The sequence below is a fragment of the Dermacentor variabilis genome, chromosome 2 (genome assembly GCF_050947875.1).
Source record: "Dermacentor variabilis isolate Ectoservices chromosome 2, ASM5094787v1, whole genome shotgun sequence".
NCBI classification, from domain to species: Eukaryota; Metazoa; Arthropoda; class Arachnida; order Ixodida; family Ixodidae; genus Dermacentor; species Dermacentor variabilis.
Genome location: NC_134569.1, coordinates 239,223,628 through 239,237,527, shown reverse-complemented (window position 1 = coordinate 239,237,527; position 13,900 = coordinate 239,223,628). Strand labels below are relative to the sequence as shown.

At 47.1% G+C, this 13,900-nt stretch overlaps 1 protein-coding gene across 1 annotated transcript in view; it reads left to right on the top strand.

Moving 5' to 3' along the window:
• Nucleotides 1–13,900, top strand: part of LOC142570731 (serine/threonine-protein kinase haspin-like) — a 141,936-nt gene that overhangs the window by 101,970 nt on the left and 26,066 nt on the right. Inside the window, exon 7 of the mRNA XM_075679075.1 lies at nucleotides 10,294–10,373. Within this exon, the coding sequence (XP_075535190.1) occupies nucleotides 10,294–10,373 (80 nt within the window). The remainder of the gene's footprint in view (nucleotides 1–10,293; nucleotides 10,374–13,900) is intronic.

Genomic DNA, 13,900 nt, shown 5'->3' with positions numbered 1-13,900 from the left:
AGCAATTGTCCTTGCATGGCGGCAAAGGACCGACCAGGTCGATGTGCGCGTCGACCTGGTCACATCAGGAGGCTGCAAGGTTTCCAGCGGTCTGACGGTGTGGCGCTGCTTTCATTTGCTGGCACAGCAGACAAGCCCGTGTACAGCGTCGGACGTCCATATGCATGCATGGACACAGGTATCGTGTAGTGACGAGGTGCTGAGTCGCACGAATACCAGGCTGGCACAAGGAATGCATGGCATCAAAGACGATACGGCGAAATTGCGACGGAAATTAGGGGCCGGGACAACCTGTGCAGACGTCACAAACCAAGGGAATATCGCAACTTGAATATTGCACGTCTTGAAGTTGGAGGGAATTATTCTTCAGTTATAAGGCCTGAAGTTCACTGCCATCTCGCTGTGCTGTAGCCATAGCTGCAAAATCCACAGGTGGACACTCCTGGACAGTTATGTTGGCTTGTGTACGGGATAGTGCGCCAGCGACTGGGTTGTCTGTGCCGCTGATGTGCCAAATGTCGCTCGTGGATTCGGATATGTAGGCAAGTTGGCGAATCTCACGGGGAGTGTGGGCAGGGTTGGTAGCGGTAAAACCGTGAGTGGTTTGTGGTCAGTGAGCATGTAAAATTGCCGACCTTCGAAGAAGGAGCGGAAATGTCTCACGGCCAAGTAGACCGCCAGTATTTCACTACCGAAAGTGCTGTAGCAACAATCGGCCTGCGAGAATTTTCGCTAGAAAAATGCGACCGGCTGCCACCCGCCATGGACCAACTTCTGCAGCACTCCACTGACGGCGATGTCCGAGGCGTCCACCGTGAGTGACTTCAGGGATGTGCAAGGAGAGTCGCGTTCGTGAGCGCTTCCTTCATGAAAATGAAAGCCGTCTTGGCATCGTCTGACTGGACAGGAGTGTGTTAAGCGGTTGCAAGATGACAGTGCAGTAAGGAATGAACTGCCGATAATAATTGTCAAGCCCAAGGAATTGTCTTAGTAGCGTTGTGGTCGCAGTTCGTGGAAATTGCACTATAGCTTCCACATGAGCAGCAGGTGGAGATATCCCGGCGAACATCGACGCGATCACCAAGAAAATCCAGTGCACCGACCCAAACTCGCTCTTTGGTCCGTTCACGACTAGCCCGTACTTCCGGAGTCGTTCAAACACATGGCGCAGGCGAAGTGCGTGGTCGTCTGCTGAAGCGTTGAAGACGAGGATGTCGTCGATGTATGTGAAACAGCAGCGCAAACCACGGAGAACCTGATCGGAAAATTATTGAAACATTTGTGTGGTGTTGCGCTGACCGAGTGACATCCTAAGGTACTCAAACATGCCCAAGATGTCATTATGGCTGCCTTTGATACGTCGGCAGGTTCCATAGGTATTTGGTGGCATGCCTTCACTAGGTTTATCTTGCTGTATATTGTGCACCCGTGCAGCAACGCAGCAAAGTCCTGAATGTGTGGTATGTGATACTGATCCAGTACTGTCACTTTGCTGTGGGCGCAGTTGTCACCGCACGGTCTACAGTCAATGGAGGGCTTGGGGACCATGTGTAGTGGTGATGACCATATACCAGATGATCGGCGTCCGTATCCGAGATCGAGCATACGCTCTAATTCTTGCCGCGCGAACTTGTAACAGTCAGGAGCAATACGACGAGGGCGTACAAAAACTGGTGCACGCTCAATAACAATGTGATGGGTGACGTTGTGTCGCACCGGGTATTCGAGAGAAGGCACACGGAAGAGATCTCAAAACTCTTCGAGAAAGGAAGACCACAGTGGGAACACTTGGCATGTGTTTGTACAAGACGCAAGGGTAGTAAACTAGATGTGGCGCATTGAACCGGTAGGTTGGTTTCGGAATCCAGGAGAAGCCTATGGCGGAGGTCGAGCACAAGCGAAATATGCCAGAAGAAACCCGCACCAATAATTTGCACATGGAATTCGGCGATCAAGAAGATCCTTCTGAACGTCCTTCGCAAGCTGATGTCAAGGGTGACAGACTTCTGTCCGTAGGTCCGTATGTTCTAACAATTAACGGCTGTGACAGGTGGGGTTTTGAGGCGGCGGCGGTGGTCCTCCAGCGTAGGAGGGATTACGCACACCTCCGGACCGGTGTCGACGAGATTACGCACCTTATTGACGCTGTCGGTGAAGTGAAATAGGCGGCTGGTTGTTACGTCGAAAGCACTTGCCGCCTACAGTGCGCGCCGCCGCGTTTCCCACAAATGTGCAAGGTTCGCGGCACTGACGTGCGTGGGCTCCGTACTGGTGGTGGTACCAACACATGCCGTGGTGGATACTCGGCAAACGGACGTGACTGCGGCAGTGGCGGTGGTCGTGTAACACGCTACGCTGATGGTTGGCCTTGAGCAAGTTCATTTGGGCGGTCAGTTGGCCGACCTTGCGATTGAGCATCTCGTTTTGGGGAAGGAGATGGTCTAAGTGGTCATCACGGACCGGTGCGTCGAGTGATTGAGCGGGCGGTCTCTTGATGGCAACGAGTACGGGTGCACCGACATCCATGATCTGATCAGCCATCTGTACGAGTGAGTCAAATGATTCGGATGACGATAGGCTCAAGATCATCCACACCTGCTGAGGTAGTCGCTGCAATAGCAGCTCGCGCAGGATGGAGGCGTCCAGTGCAGCACAGCGGTCTCCGAAGAGGTGCTGCATGCGACGCAGAAGCTTCGTGAGTCTTCTGTCACCAAGCTCCTCTGTGGCGAGCAGTTTCTGCAGTCTACGCTGTTCCGACTGGGATGTCCGGCGTATGAGTTTCGTCTTCAGGACATCGTACGGGTTTTGAGGAGGCGGGGAGTGGAGAATATGCCGACGATGGCGATGACGGGAGGCGGTAGCGCACTGATGACGTCGTCGAACTTCGCTGTTTGTGACGTCACATGGTGCCATCTAACAATTCAGAGCCCTTCCACCCTGTGAAGAGAGAAGTCCAGCAAAGCTGGCGCTATGGTTGGTTTTGCTATGTTGGAGGTTTGCTATGCTGAATATGACTATTAGGAGTTTAGTATTGGGCGAATGAAGATATTTACTCAAAGATCCCGGTTGTCATCATTTATATCGTGACCATTGTAATCCTTGCCTTGTGACCACTGGGATAAAGGCAAGTGGTTGCATTTTCACTGTTTTGTTGTTCTTCACAAAAGTTACGTCGATGCACGATTGGTGGCGAGTGGTGGGTACGGTGGCATCGGTGAAGCACTTGAGGCCAAAGCGCTTCAACATGAAGCTAAGTATCCACGCCCCGTCGGGTCTGCTCTCATTGTCATTGAAATATCCCACGATGACGGTGAATGCATTGTCGGCGAGCTTAATAGTCCCAAAGACATGCAACATATACGTTTCGATCGCGACACGTCCCGCACCCAGTCTCTTGCTTCACGTCTTCGGAGGAGATGCACTGCCGCAACGCACCCGCGGCAACTTCGCGCTGTTGCGCATCACGCACGTAGCCGATCGCGGCCAAGGCTCCGGCGAACCAAAGACGGTCACACACGATTGGTGGATAGAGAAAATGACGCTTTATTATAGCGCGGCTACGCCGTTCACAGCGGGCGCTCTAGTGCGCCACACAGGTAGCTGTCGAAGACCGCGCGCCGCTGTATTGCGCAATGTCGGGAGTGAGATGGTGCTCGTGGAGAGGAGCATACACAACTTAGGAAAGAGGCGTTGGCGGTGGAGAGGTGTTTAAATTGTTGGCCTATGTCCACGTAGACGAGATCCGCCACAACCTAGCCATAAACAGCTTCGCCGTGAAAGTGACTCGATGCTCTGAAACCCGAGTTCTGAGTCGGTCTGCCAGAATTCGAGTAGCCTGTTGGCGACGACATGGATGGTTGTCATGGCGTTCGTCGAGGCATCGTCGCGGAGTGCGGTGTACATGATCTGTCGTGACGAGAGGTTTCTGGCGGCGTAGCCCAGGAAGTGATAATGGCCTTGCGAACTCCGATGGATGAACAAGTGGCGTGTTGTCGTCTGGCGTCCGTGGTCACCAGTTGTGGGACAAGGTGTGGTTTACAATCTCACGCATTCCTTATTACTCGTCGGTCGAACACCGACGAAATCACTGAACGCATCTGGTCTGACCATGTCTGTGGTCGAGCGCTGGCTCGAGCGCGCGGCCAGCAGAGCTGCATGCTGCTGCTGATGATGATATATATTAGCCTCATATTAGGCTCACACCCACACTGGGGGAGAATTGCGTTCTGAAGCGATTACCTATTCTTTTGAAGTGTTACTTATTTGACGAAAAAATATAAGAAAGAAAGATAAGGAAACATACTGAAACTAATAAATTACAGGAGAATAATCAAAAAGTTATTTCTTTTGTTTATTGTATGTAACCGCAAACGGCATCAAACACGTCCCTGTGGCTGACCCCTATAATTGATGCACCGAAAGATGGTATGATTTCTGATGATATCATTAACCCTTATTTAGCAAGCGGAAGTTCTAGATGTCTTTTTCTTAACAATTTGTATCGCCGACATACCAGAAAGTAGTGATCTAATGATTCTATTTCCTGGCAGTATGGACACAGAGGCGATAGCGTCAGACGAGTCCTGTGTAAATATGCGTTTAATTGAGGGACACGGCAGCGTAATATCGTGATCACTACATCTGATTGTCTTCATGGGTACCCCTGGATTTACCACGGAAATTTTAGGGGCTGATATTCTGTCCATGTTGTTATAATTCATTGACATCTCTATGACTTGAATATTTTCTATATCTAATTTATTTATTTATTTATTTATTTATTTATTTATTTATTTATTTATTTATTTATTTATTTATTTATTTATTTATTATACATACTTTCAAGGCCCTAAGGCACTGCAGAAAGGAGACTTGCTGTTATGTGCGCCACTACTGGAGTAACCGGCATTATAGGTCCACTCAGGGATGCTCGCGCTAATGAGTCTGTCATTTCATTTGAATGTAAGCCACAGTGGCCAGGTACCCATAATAGTTTTAGAGAATCAACTGTGGAGGAACTAATGTTAGAAACGTCTTTAGAGTTGCCGAATTGGATGAAGCTGTAAGCGAAGTACAGACCGAAAGGGAATCTGTTATAATAACCGCACTTATTGAGTTTGAAGGGAGTTTCCGAAGCACTAAAGTCACTGCTAAAAGTTCGGCTTCAAAAACGGATGCGAAATCTGGCAGTCTCAAGAAGAATGACCACCGAAGCGGAAGCGAGAAAATGCCTATGCCCGCCTTTTTGTTGTTTACTGAAGCGTCTGTAGCTATCATGTTATTTATTTGTATACGTGTGCTAGGTAATCTTGCAACAGGTTATTTAATGAAGCGGCTGATTGAAACTTAAGAGTTTGGGAAATGTCATCAAAATCTATCTTAATATTCTGATTTGATTCGGTTGATGGAATTACCTCTCGAATTTTCACATTCAGGCTATCTAATTGCTTTTGTACAAATATAATCGGTGGAGTGTGAAAGCGAGGCCAATGAGCAAGGAAAAAGGATTTTGGATAATTAATAAAGGCGTATTTGGATCGTCAAAGCAGCAAGCTGTAAAATTTCAGAAATGCTTGAATTGTTAAGATGCCAAATCTGCAGGGCTATGTTGGAAGGCGCGCTTCCTGGTAGATACCATTAATCGCCACAAACCTGGGGAGTCCCAGACACAGGCGTAGGGTCTCATGCTCCAAAAGAACCATAGGCTTTATTTTATAAGCAGGGTCACCTGAGAACAAGACACACCCAAATTCCAATATGAGAAGCATATCTATATTTTTAAATCATCAACAGTGAATCCCTGCGTAGTCCATATTGTCGGTTACTCATTCTGCGCAGAATACCTAAAGCACGTTGCGCCTTACCCGCTACACTTTCTATGTGTGGACTCCAGTTGAGTTTTCCATTATATGTGATTCCCAAATATTTTAGAGACTCAACCTGTGGATTGGGTTCTTGTTTATAAGCTATAGAAATTCAAACCGGATTCGTAACCGGGAACACTAAAATTGCGCTTTTGGTTACATTTAATGACATACAAATTGTCTGAAGCCGTACCTCTTGCATACTCATGTATCCTTGTAATTTTTGGTATAAAGCGTTAATGTCACTGCCAGCCGCAAAGAATGCAATGTCATCTGCATACACGTAAACATGCACGTCCTGACAAGTGGGAATGGAGCTCATTAATATATTAAATAATATTGGCGATAAAACTGCTCCTTGGGGAACACCCCGAGTGACTGAATTTAGACGAGGAATATCCGTCCTTGAAGCAATAAAATTCTCTTGATCGCAAAAATTCTGCCAACCACGCAGTAATATAATTTGGGATCTTATGACGCTGCAGAATATCCAGTAAAATTGAATGTTCACTGCTGTCATAAGCTTTAGCTGTATCTAATTTCACCAAAGCACAATATTCTCTCCTTTTCCGGGCAAGTTGGATGCGGCTCTCTAAATCAGCATGAGCACAACCTATTGAGCAATTAGCTCTGAAGCCTATTTGATTTGGACTTAATATTAAATTATCCGTCATCCAGGTAGTAATTCTGCAATGTAATACCCTCTCTATGAGCTTGACCATATTAGAAGTAAAAGAAATAGGTCTGATTTCTATGTTATAACCTACTCCTTGTTTTTTGGTTATCGGGATTACTTTAGCTACTTTCCAATCGTAAGGTATCCAGGCTTTGTATAAGGAACAGTTTATAACGTTTAGAAAGCCTCGAGGAGATAGATCGAATAAATGTTTTATGATGTGAACGGTAATTCCATCAGGACCAGGGGCTGACAAGGGTAAGTTTCGAATAACTTGAGCTAATGCAGGCAATGTAACTTCAGTAAACACTGATGACGGGGCTAAATTTTGCAAATTATAGGACATCGATGACGTGAATCTACTTTCCAAGCCTTTAGCAAGGAGTTCAAGAGAGTTTCTCATTTCATGGGGAGACAGATTGGCATAATCAATATTAATTGGCGATGGCAGAATTTCCGATATCTCATATATCTAAACAACGATTTTTTGTTTTTATATTTAGAAAGGAAATCATAGTGTTTCCTATCCTAATGTTCTTGAGCTTGAGCAACTGTGCATTTAAATACAACAGCGTGAAACTTGTAATCAGACCAATTTTGAGGGCACTGGTTGTAGAGGAGCTGCTTCCAAGCTCCCTGTCGGCGTCGGTGGTCTCGCGTGTAGTCTGTATTCCACCAACGGTTATAAGATGTTCTCTTTGCAGATGTAACACTAAATTCAGCCTTTTTGTATGTTCTTTTAATTACCGCACAAAGTTTCACAGCCTTGGTGTATTCATGCTCTTCAGAATAAGAAGCCAAATGTGCCTTAAGATCGGATTTCAATTTATTATAATCTACAAATACGCGTACCTGGGAGCATGATGGCATAATTGGGCAAACAATTTCAACCATTATTGGAAAGTGGTCAATGTTGGTGGCACAGTCCAAGGCTCTCCTGGATGAGCTAGTGAAGGACGAACTTACGAAACTTAAATCCAATGCGGAGCGGGACTGTTTGCAAATATATGTAGGAATTCTAGAGTTCAGACAAGACAGATTATTATCTACTGTCCGGTTCCACAAGCGTTTGCCACATTGGTCTGTTCGAAAGCCCCAGCACGTGTGATGGGAGTTGAAATCTCCAACAAGAATTTTGTCCTGACACCATGAAGTCACTGCTGAATCCAAACATCGAGTGTTCTGCACACCCGCTGGAAAGTATAAATTTACTAACGAAAGAGGTAAACACCCTGGTATGGTTATACCTAATGCAAAAATTTCCCTTTCGGGAGACATATATTTATGTGAAATCTTTGCCTTAAGGCTAATTCTGTTAGTGATAAAGAAAGCTGAACCTCCGGCCTTCGATGGACGGTCCAGTCGGAAAGATCGATAGTTACTCAATTAAAAAGATTGATGTCCAGAAAGCCATGTTTCTTGCAAAGCAATAATATCCGAGGAGAACTTCGATAATAAATACAATAAATTTGTTGCTGCAGAGTGAACTGAGTGGCGATTTCAATGAAGAATTTCGAGGAGACCTACGGTTGCGAAAGTATGGACTCAGTAACTGCCTTACTTAAAATGCTTCCATTTAAGAAATCTTCATTTGTAAGGCTGTCTTTCGGATATTTTTTCGTCTTTGACTGAGTTAGGGTTGTAGCTTTTTTAGACAAAGGGGAGCTACACTGTTTTAACTATCGAGGATCCACGTCCATATCATCTGCGCCCTGTGTGTTATCATTGAAGCCTGAGCATTGGCTCTGGTTGACATCGACGGATGGGCCTACAATTTAGACATCTTGGGACGTGCAATTGACAGTTACTTCTTCATTTGAACGACGTGCACAGTCAGTTGTTTGAGAAGTTATACCAACTGCTGTTGTTGTTCCGAAAATCTGCGCCATCTGGCTAGTTAGAATTTGTGTCAAGGACTCGCAAAGGTTTCGAGCTAGGCGCTCCATAGCTGTTTCCATTGCCCTTTCGATGGCATCAGGAATAGAACGTGAAAGAGACGCATCCGTTGCTGTCGCCTGGCGGCCTGTGACACCGGCGCATCCCTGTGTCCCAGCGTTAATTTCAGTTACGGCTTCTCTACGGGAACAACGTCTTCGTTCAACCAGAATTTGAATTTCCCGTGCCTTTGCTGAGCAATTAGAATAATCAGCAGAGTGCGCGTCATTGCAGAGGCAACCTCTTTCTTTCTTGCTTTTGCACTCGCTAGAATTGTGCTCTTCACCACAAATTTGGCACCTGAGAGCAGATCTACAACCCTTTAAGGTGTGTCCGTAGCGCCAGCATTTCACACATTGGAGAGGACGAGGGGACAGAGGTTTCACTCTGTAGATTTGAGGCCATGCCTTTATATCTCTGATGGTCGAATTGTCCCTTCAAATGTGGCTATGACCGACTCAGTAGGGATCCTGTTTTTCTCGACCACACATCTACACCGATAAACTGAAATTACACACGCCGGTGAAAACATCTCTAAACTTCCGCCGGTGTCATGTTCACGTCGACGCCGCGGACAAGCCCATGCACACATGCGAAGTGGGGAGGAATAAATGCGCTCACCGGATTGGCGGCAAACTGCGAACACTTTAAAAGGTCGTGTACACAGGACTGGTCTGCAGAAATGCAGAGGATACCACCCCTGCCAAACTGGCAGACCTCAGTGATATTCTGGAAACGGGCCGTCGCCGATCGCAATTCCGCTTGAATCGCTTTTGGATTCGTCATCCGTATGACTCCGTCATTGGCTGGGTCAAGAGCCACAGGAACTGATGTGACGCCATTGCGTAGAAACAGATCCACAGGTAACTCCTGCGGCGGAATAGAAGCGGACCAGGGGAAGGCCACTGGCCCAGGTGAAGAAAAGGGCATCTGCGTGGTCTGATTAGCTAAATGATAATGAGGCTAGCAAAGCAGTTGACAATCGATAAATGAAAAAGACAGCTATTCAATCCTTGGCCAAAACCCTGAAAGTCGAAGCCGAGGACTGCTTCATGCTTCTGCTTCATGCTTCGTGCTTAGGCGCTGCTTCGTTACTGTCGATTAAACGCCGATGCCTCACCATAATATACTACAGGCCACAACGCGCCGCAGAGATAATATTCCACAAAGCGCGTGCGTTCCCGCGCAAGAAACTAGTGCGTCGTATTATTTGTAACTTTGTTAAAACTTTCAATTTTTTTTTTACTTACGACACACACAAACTCTCAGCCAGTAAACAATAATAGATATAGTATTTCCTTTGCTGAAATTGTAGAAAATTGAATGGATCAGCTCAGCCACTCCAGGAGTGGGAATGATCCAACTTTTAGCATTACCAGGCGTTAAGTGCAATTATACGGGCATCTCCATTCTGCGAAACAAAATGGGAATGGAATGAATCTCGCCCACTCCGCAACTCTGATGTACGCTTAATAATTCGCTTATATGTCTTAATAGAATATGGGAAACCAGGCTTGTGGGACACTGGCATGATTTCTGTCCGCGACTCCATAACACGCGTCCTATCTCAGCAGAATGTTTTAAATCTTGATATAAACTTTTCCCCACTTGTATGTACTATTATTGTATGTATTATTATGTATTACAAATTTATTGCGTCTTGTTTTCAAGTTCTGCACAAAGTACTTTTAGAATGCTGCCTATATCAAATAAATCCTTACTAAGGCATGTGTGTTATTCACGAGCACTTAATTATTAACGGTTCAATGAATCTACATCATCGGCTCTATGAATCTTTTCTTTTTTTTCTGTTTCCAGGCACAAATGACTGCTGCCTGACTCGACATTTTGTCGTGTTTGAGCTGTGCTATGCTGGGAAGCCGCTTTCGCACGTTACAGTAAGTCATGTGCAAGGATTCATGTGAACAAATTGTGCGTGATTCCAAAGTTCGTCAGTGAAAGCCCCTCATAAAACGGGGAGTCCATTTCCACAATTAAACAAACTAATTAATCAACGCGGTATCCCGTTTTGAGTGATGGCTGTGCACGGTTGCAGGCGGTTCGAACAAGAAATGTGTGTACACAAAGATGTCATCTGAAAGATTGCCACACGTAGCTGTCTCGTTTACGCCAGCAGATAAACAAAACCCAGACTCGGCTACTGCATTGGATATTCTTGCGTGTCCTCATTGCACCACGCGATATCGCTATCGAGTCTGCTTTCCACTTTCGATGCTGTCAGAAAGATACTCTGCTTCCTATGTTGGCAGTCTATAAAACTTACCAGTATTTGCTGTTCTACCGTTGCCATCCAAAGGGACAAGTATTTGAGATAACCATACTACCATTATCAGCGTATTCACAGCAAATTTAAAGTACGCGAACACATCTGTATAACAGAATTGTTTCGTACATCCTTTTTTCAAAAAGATTCATGAGTAGAATCGGTTGCATCCTTCTATTGTAGGGATTTATTTTATGAATATATTTTTCCTTGGTTATAACTGATTTGATTATCTGTACTGTCATGTCTGGCATCCAAGAACTGGGCGGCGTAGACGTAGCGTCGAAAGAACGTTTATTCCTGCTACTTGGCAGGCAGCCAACAGGTTACATACTGCGCGCGGTGGGCCCGTGCGAGCGGTCTTTTAAAACCAGCACGGGCTACCCGATAAGAGATAGCCGGGCAGAGAGCATGCGCAGACAGCACGCGATAACACGCGTGCTTGGTTTCGCGCGCACACAACATCTCCTTCCTCCTAATGAGCACAAAGTCCTTTTGCCACATTATACAATGCAACTAATGCTATGGCTGATATCTGTCAGGAGGTCGCCGGTCCCTCTGTGGATAGCGTCGCTCCCCTGGAGGGTCGGTCGTTGCCGCAGGGGCCGCAGCTGGAAATGGCTCGTTGGCGCTCTCAGGATCCCTGAAATCTGGAATAAAATCTTCCGTGATGCTCTGCTTTGAGCTGTCGATGCTGAGCAGTAGCTGGTCTTGATGACGACGCCAAATGAGCACCCCATGATTCGTTCTAACGCGAACCTTGTATGAAACGGGGCCAGACTGCTGAATGATAGTGCCAGGGACCCATTTCTCAGGACCTCTGTAATTCCTCACGAGGACCTCATCATTGATGTTGAAAAGTCGCTCACGTGCCTTGCGTCGCACCATATCGGAGAGCTGTTGCTGAGCCACTCTTCCCCCGACAGAAGGCTTGACTGCGTCGAGTCTCGTGCGCAGTCGTCTACCTATGAAAAGGTTTGCTGGAGTTTCTCTTGTAGTCGCATGCGGCGTGTTGCGGTACGTCACCAGGAACGTCTGTAAGGTTGCCTGCAAGGAGTCTTGGGGTCGTCCTTTCCGCAACGCAGATTTCATTGTCTGTACAAATCTCTCCGCAAGGCCATTCGTGCTTGGATGGTACGCTGCACTCACGATATGACGACCACCGAAGCCTTTGACGAAGCTCTTGAATTCTTCGGAAACGAACTGTGGTCCGTTGTCGGTCACGATGGTCTCGGGTACGCCAAAACGCGAGAACAGGTCTTGGAGACACTGAATTGTGTGGTACGCCGTAGTCCTCTGCATGACATAAACTTCCGGCCATTTTGAGTGTGCGTCCACAGCAACAAGGAACATTTTGTCTTTCATGGGTCCAGCAAAATCCAAGTGAACTCTTTGCCACGGCGAAGTCGGCCATGACCATGGATGAAGCGGAGCCGGTGCTGGTTCGTTCCGTTGCTGTTGACACTCTTCACATTTCTTCACGTGTTGCTCTAGGTCCGCGTCGATACCAGGCCACCAGACGTAGCTCCTCGCGAGTTCTTTGCATCTTACGATACCGGGATGACCCTGATGAAGTTCCTCAAGCAAGAAGGCTCGGTGTTTTGAAGGCACAACTACTCTCATGCCGTACATTAAACACCCTTGATGAACTGTGAGCTCCAAACGCTTGTCGAAGAAATGTTTCAACTCCTTCTCAGCGACATGCGACGGCCAGCCAGCACTTGTGAAGTTCAGTACCTTGCTTAGTAATGGATCACGCCTCGTTTCACGAGCGATGTCTTGGCCTGTGACAGGCAGCGTTTCCAAACGAAGCGAATAAAAAATTTCGCTTTCTTCTTCTGATTGCTTTTCGCTGCTGTCGAGCGGCAAGCGCGATAAACAGTCTGCTTCCGCATTATCGGAAGATTTCTTGAATTCAAGAGCATAGTTGTAGGCTGACAGCGTCAGCGCCCAACGCTGCATGCGGGCAGCTGCCATCGCGGGAATGCCTGTTTTCGGGCCGAGAATTGTTTGCAGTGGTTTATGGTCAGTCACAAGCGTGAAGAACCTACCGTAGACGTAGAAGTGAAACTTCTTTACGCCGAATACGAGGGCAAGGGCTTCTTTCTCGATCTGACTGTAGTTCTTTTCGGCACTTGACAAGGTGCGGGATGCGTAGGCAACCGGTCGAACTGATCCATTTATCATTTTCTGCGAAAGAACTGCGCCTATACCGTACTGAGATGCGTCGCAGGCAAGTTGAAGCGGTCGCTTCGGATCATAATGGGCAAGAACTGGAGGGGAAGCCATAGCTGCTTTTATCTCCGTGAAAGCAAGCTGGCATGACGCATCCCACGTCCACTCCGTTGTTTGCTTTAGCAGCCTGTACAACGGCTGTGCCAAAGTCGAGAGTCGCTGAACAAACTTGCCGTAATAATTGACCATCCCAAGGAATGACTGCAGTTGCTGCTTGTCTTTTGGAGCAGGCGCATTTAGTAGTGCCAGTACCTTTTCAGGCGATGCGCAAACACCCTCGGCGTTGATGACGTGGCCCAGATAACGGAGCTCTCGTTGAAAGAACGAGCACTTATCGCGCCGGATGCGCACACCGCGTTCCTGCAATCTTGACAAGACGGCTTCCAAGTTACGGAAGTGCTCTCGCTTGGTCTTGCCTGTGACCAGGATGTCGTCAAGGTAGCAACTGACTCCTTCCAACCCTTTCAGCATGTTGTCCATAATTCTTTGAAATATGCTTGGGGCGGACGAAATGCCGAAAGCCAGACGGTTCATAGTATACAAGCCCTTATGCGTGTTTATCGTCAGTAGTTTCCGGGAGCCTTCCGCCATAACTACCTGCTGGTAGGCCCTACTCAGGTCAATCTTCGAAAATTCCTCCCCTCCTGCAAGCGCTGCGAGAAGGTCATCTATCCGAGGTAGCGGGTAGCGGTCTACTTCTAGACAGGGATTGACGGTGGTTTTATAATCGCCACACAGTCGGAGGCTTCCATCCCTCTTCACTACCGGTACCAAGGGCGTTGCGTATTCGCTTGTAGCAACAGGCGTTATGATGCCAAGCTTCTCCATTTTCACAAGTTCCGCTTCTACTGCACGTTGCAGAGCAAAGGGAACGCTTCTTGCCTTTACAAACTTCGGCTGTGACCC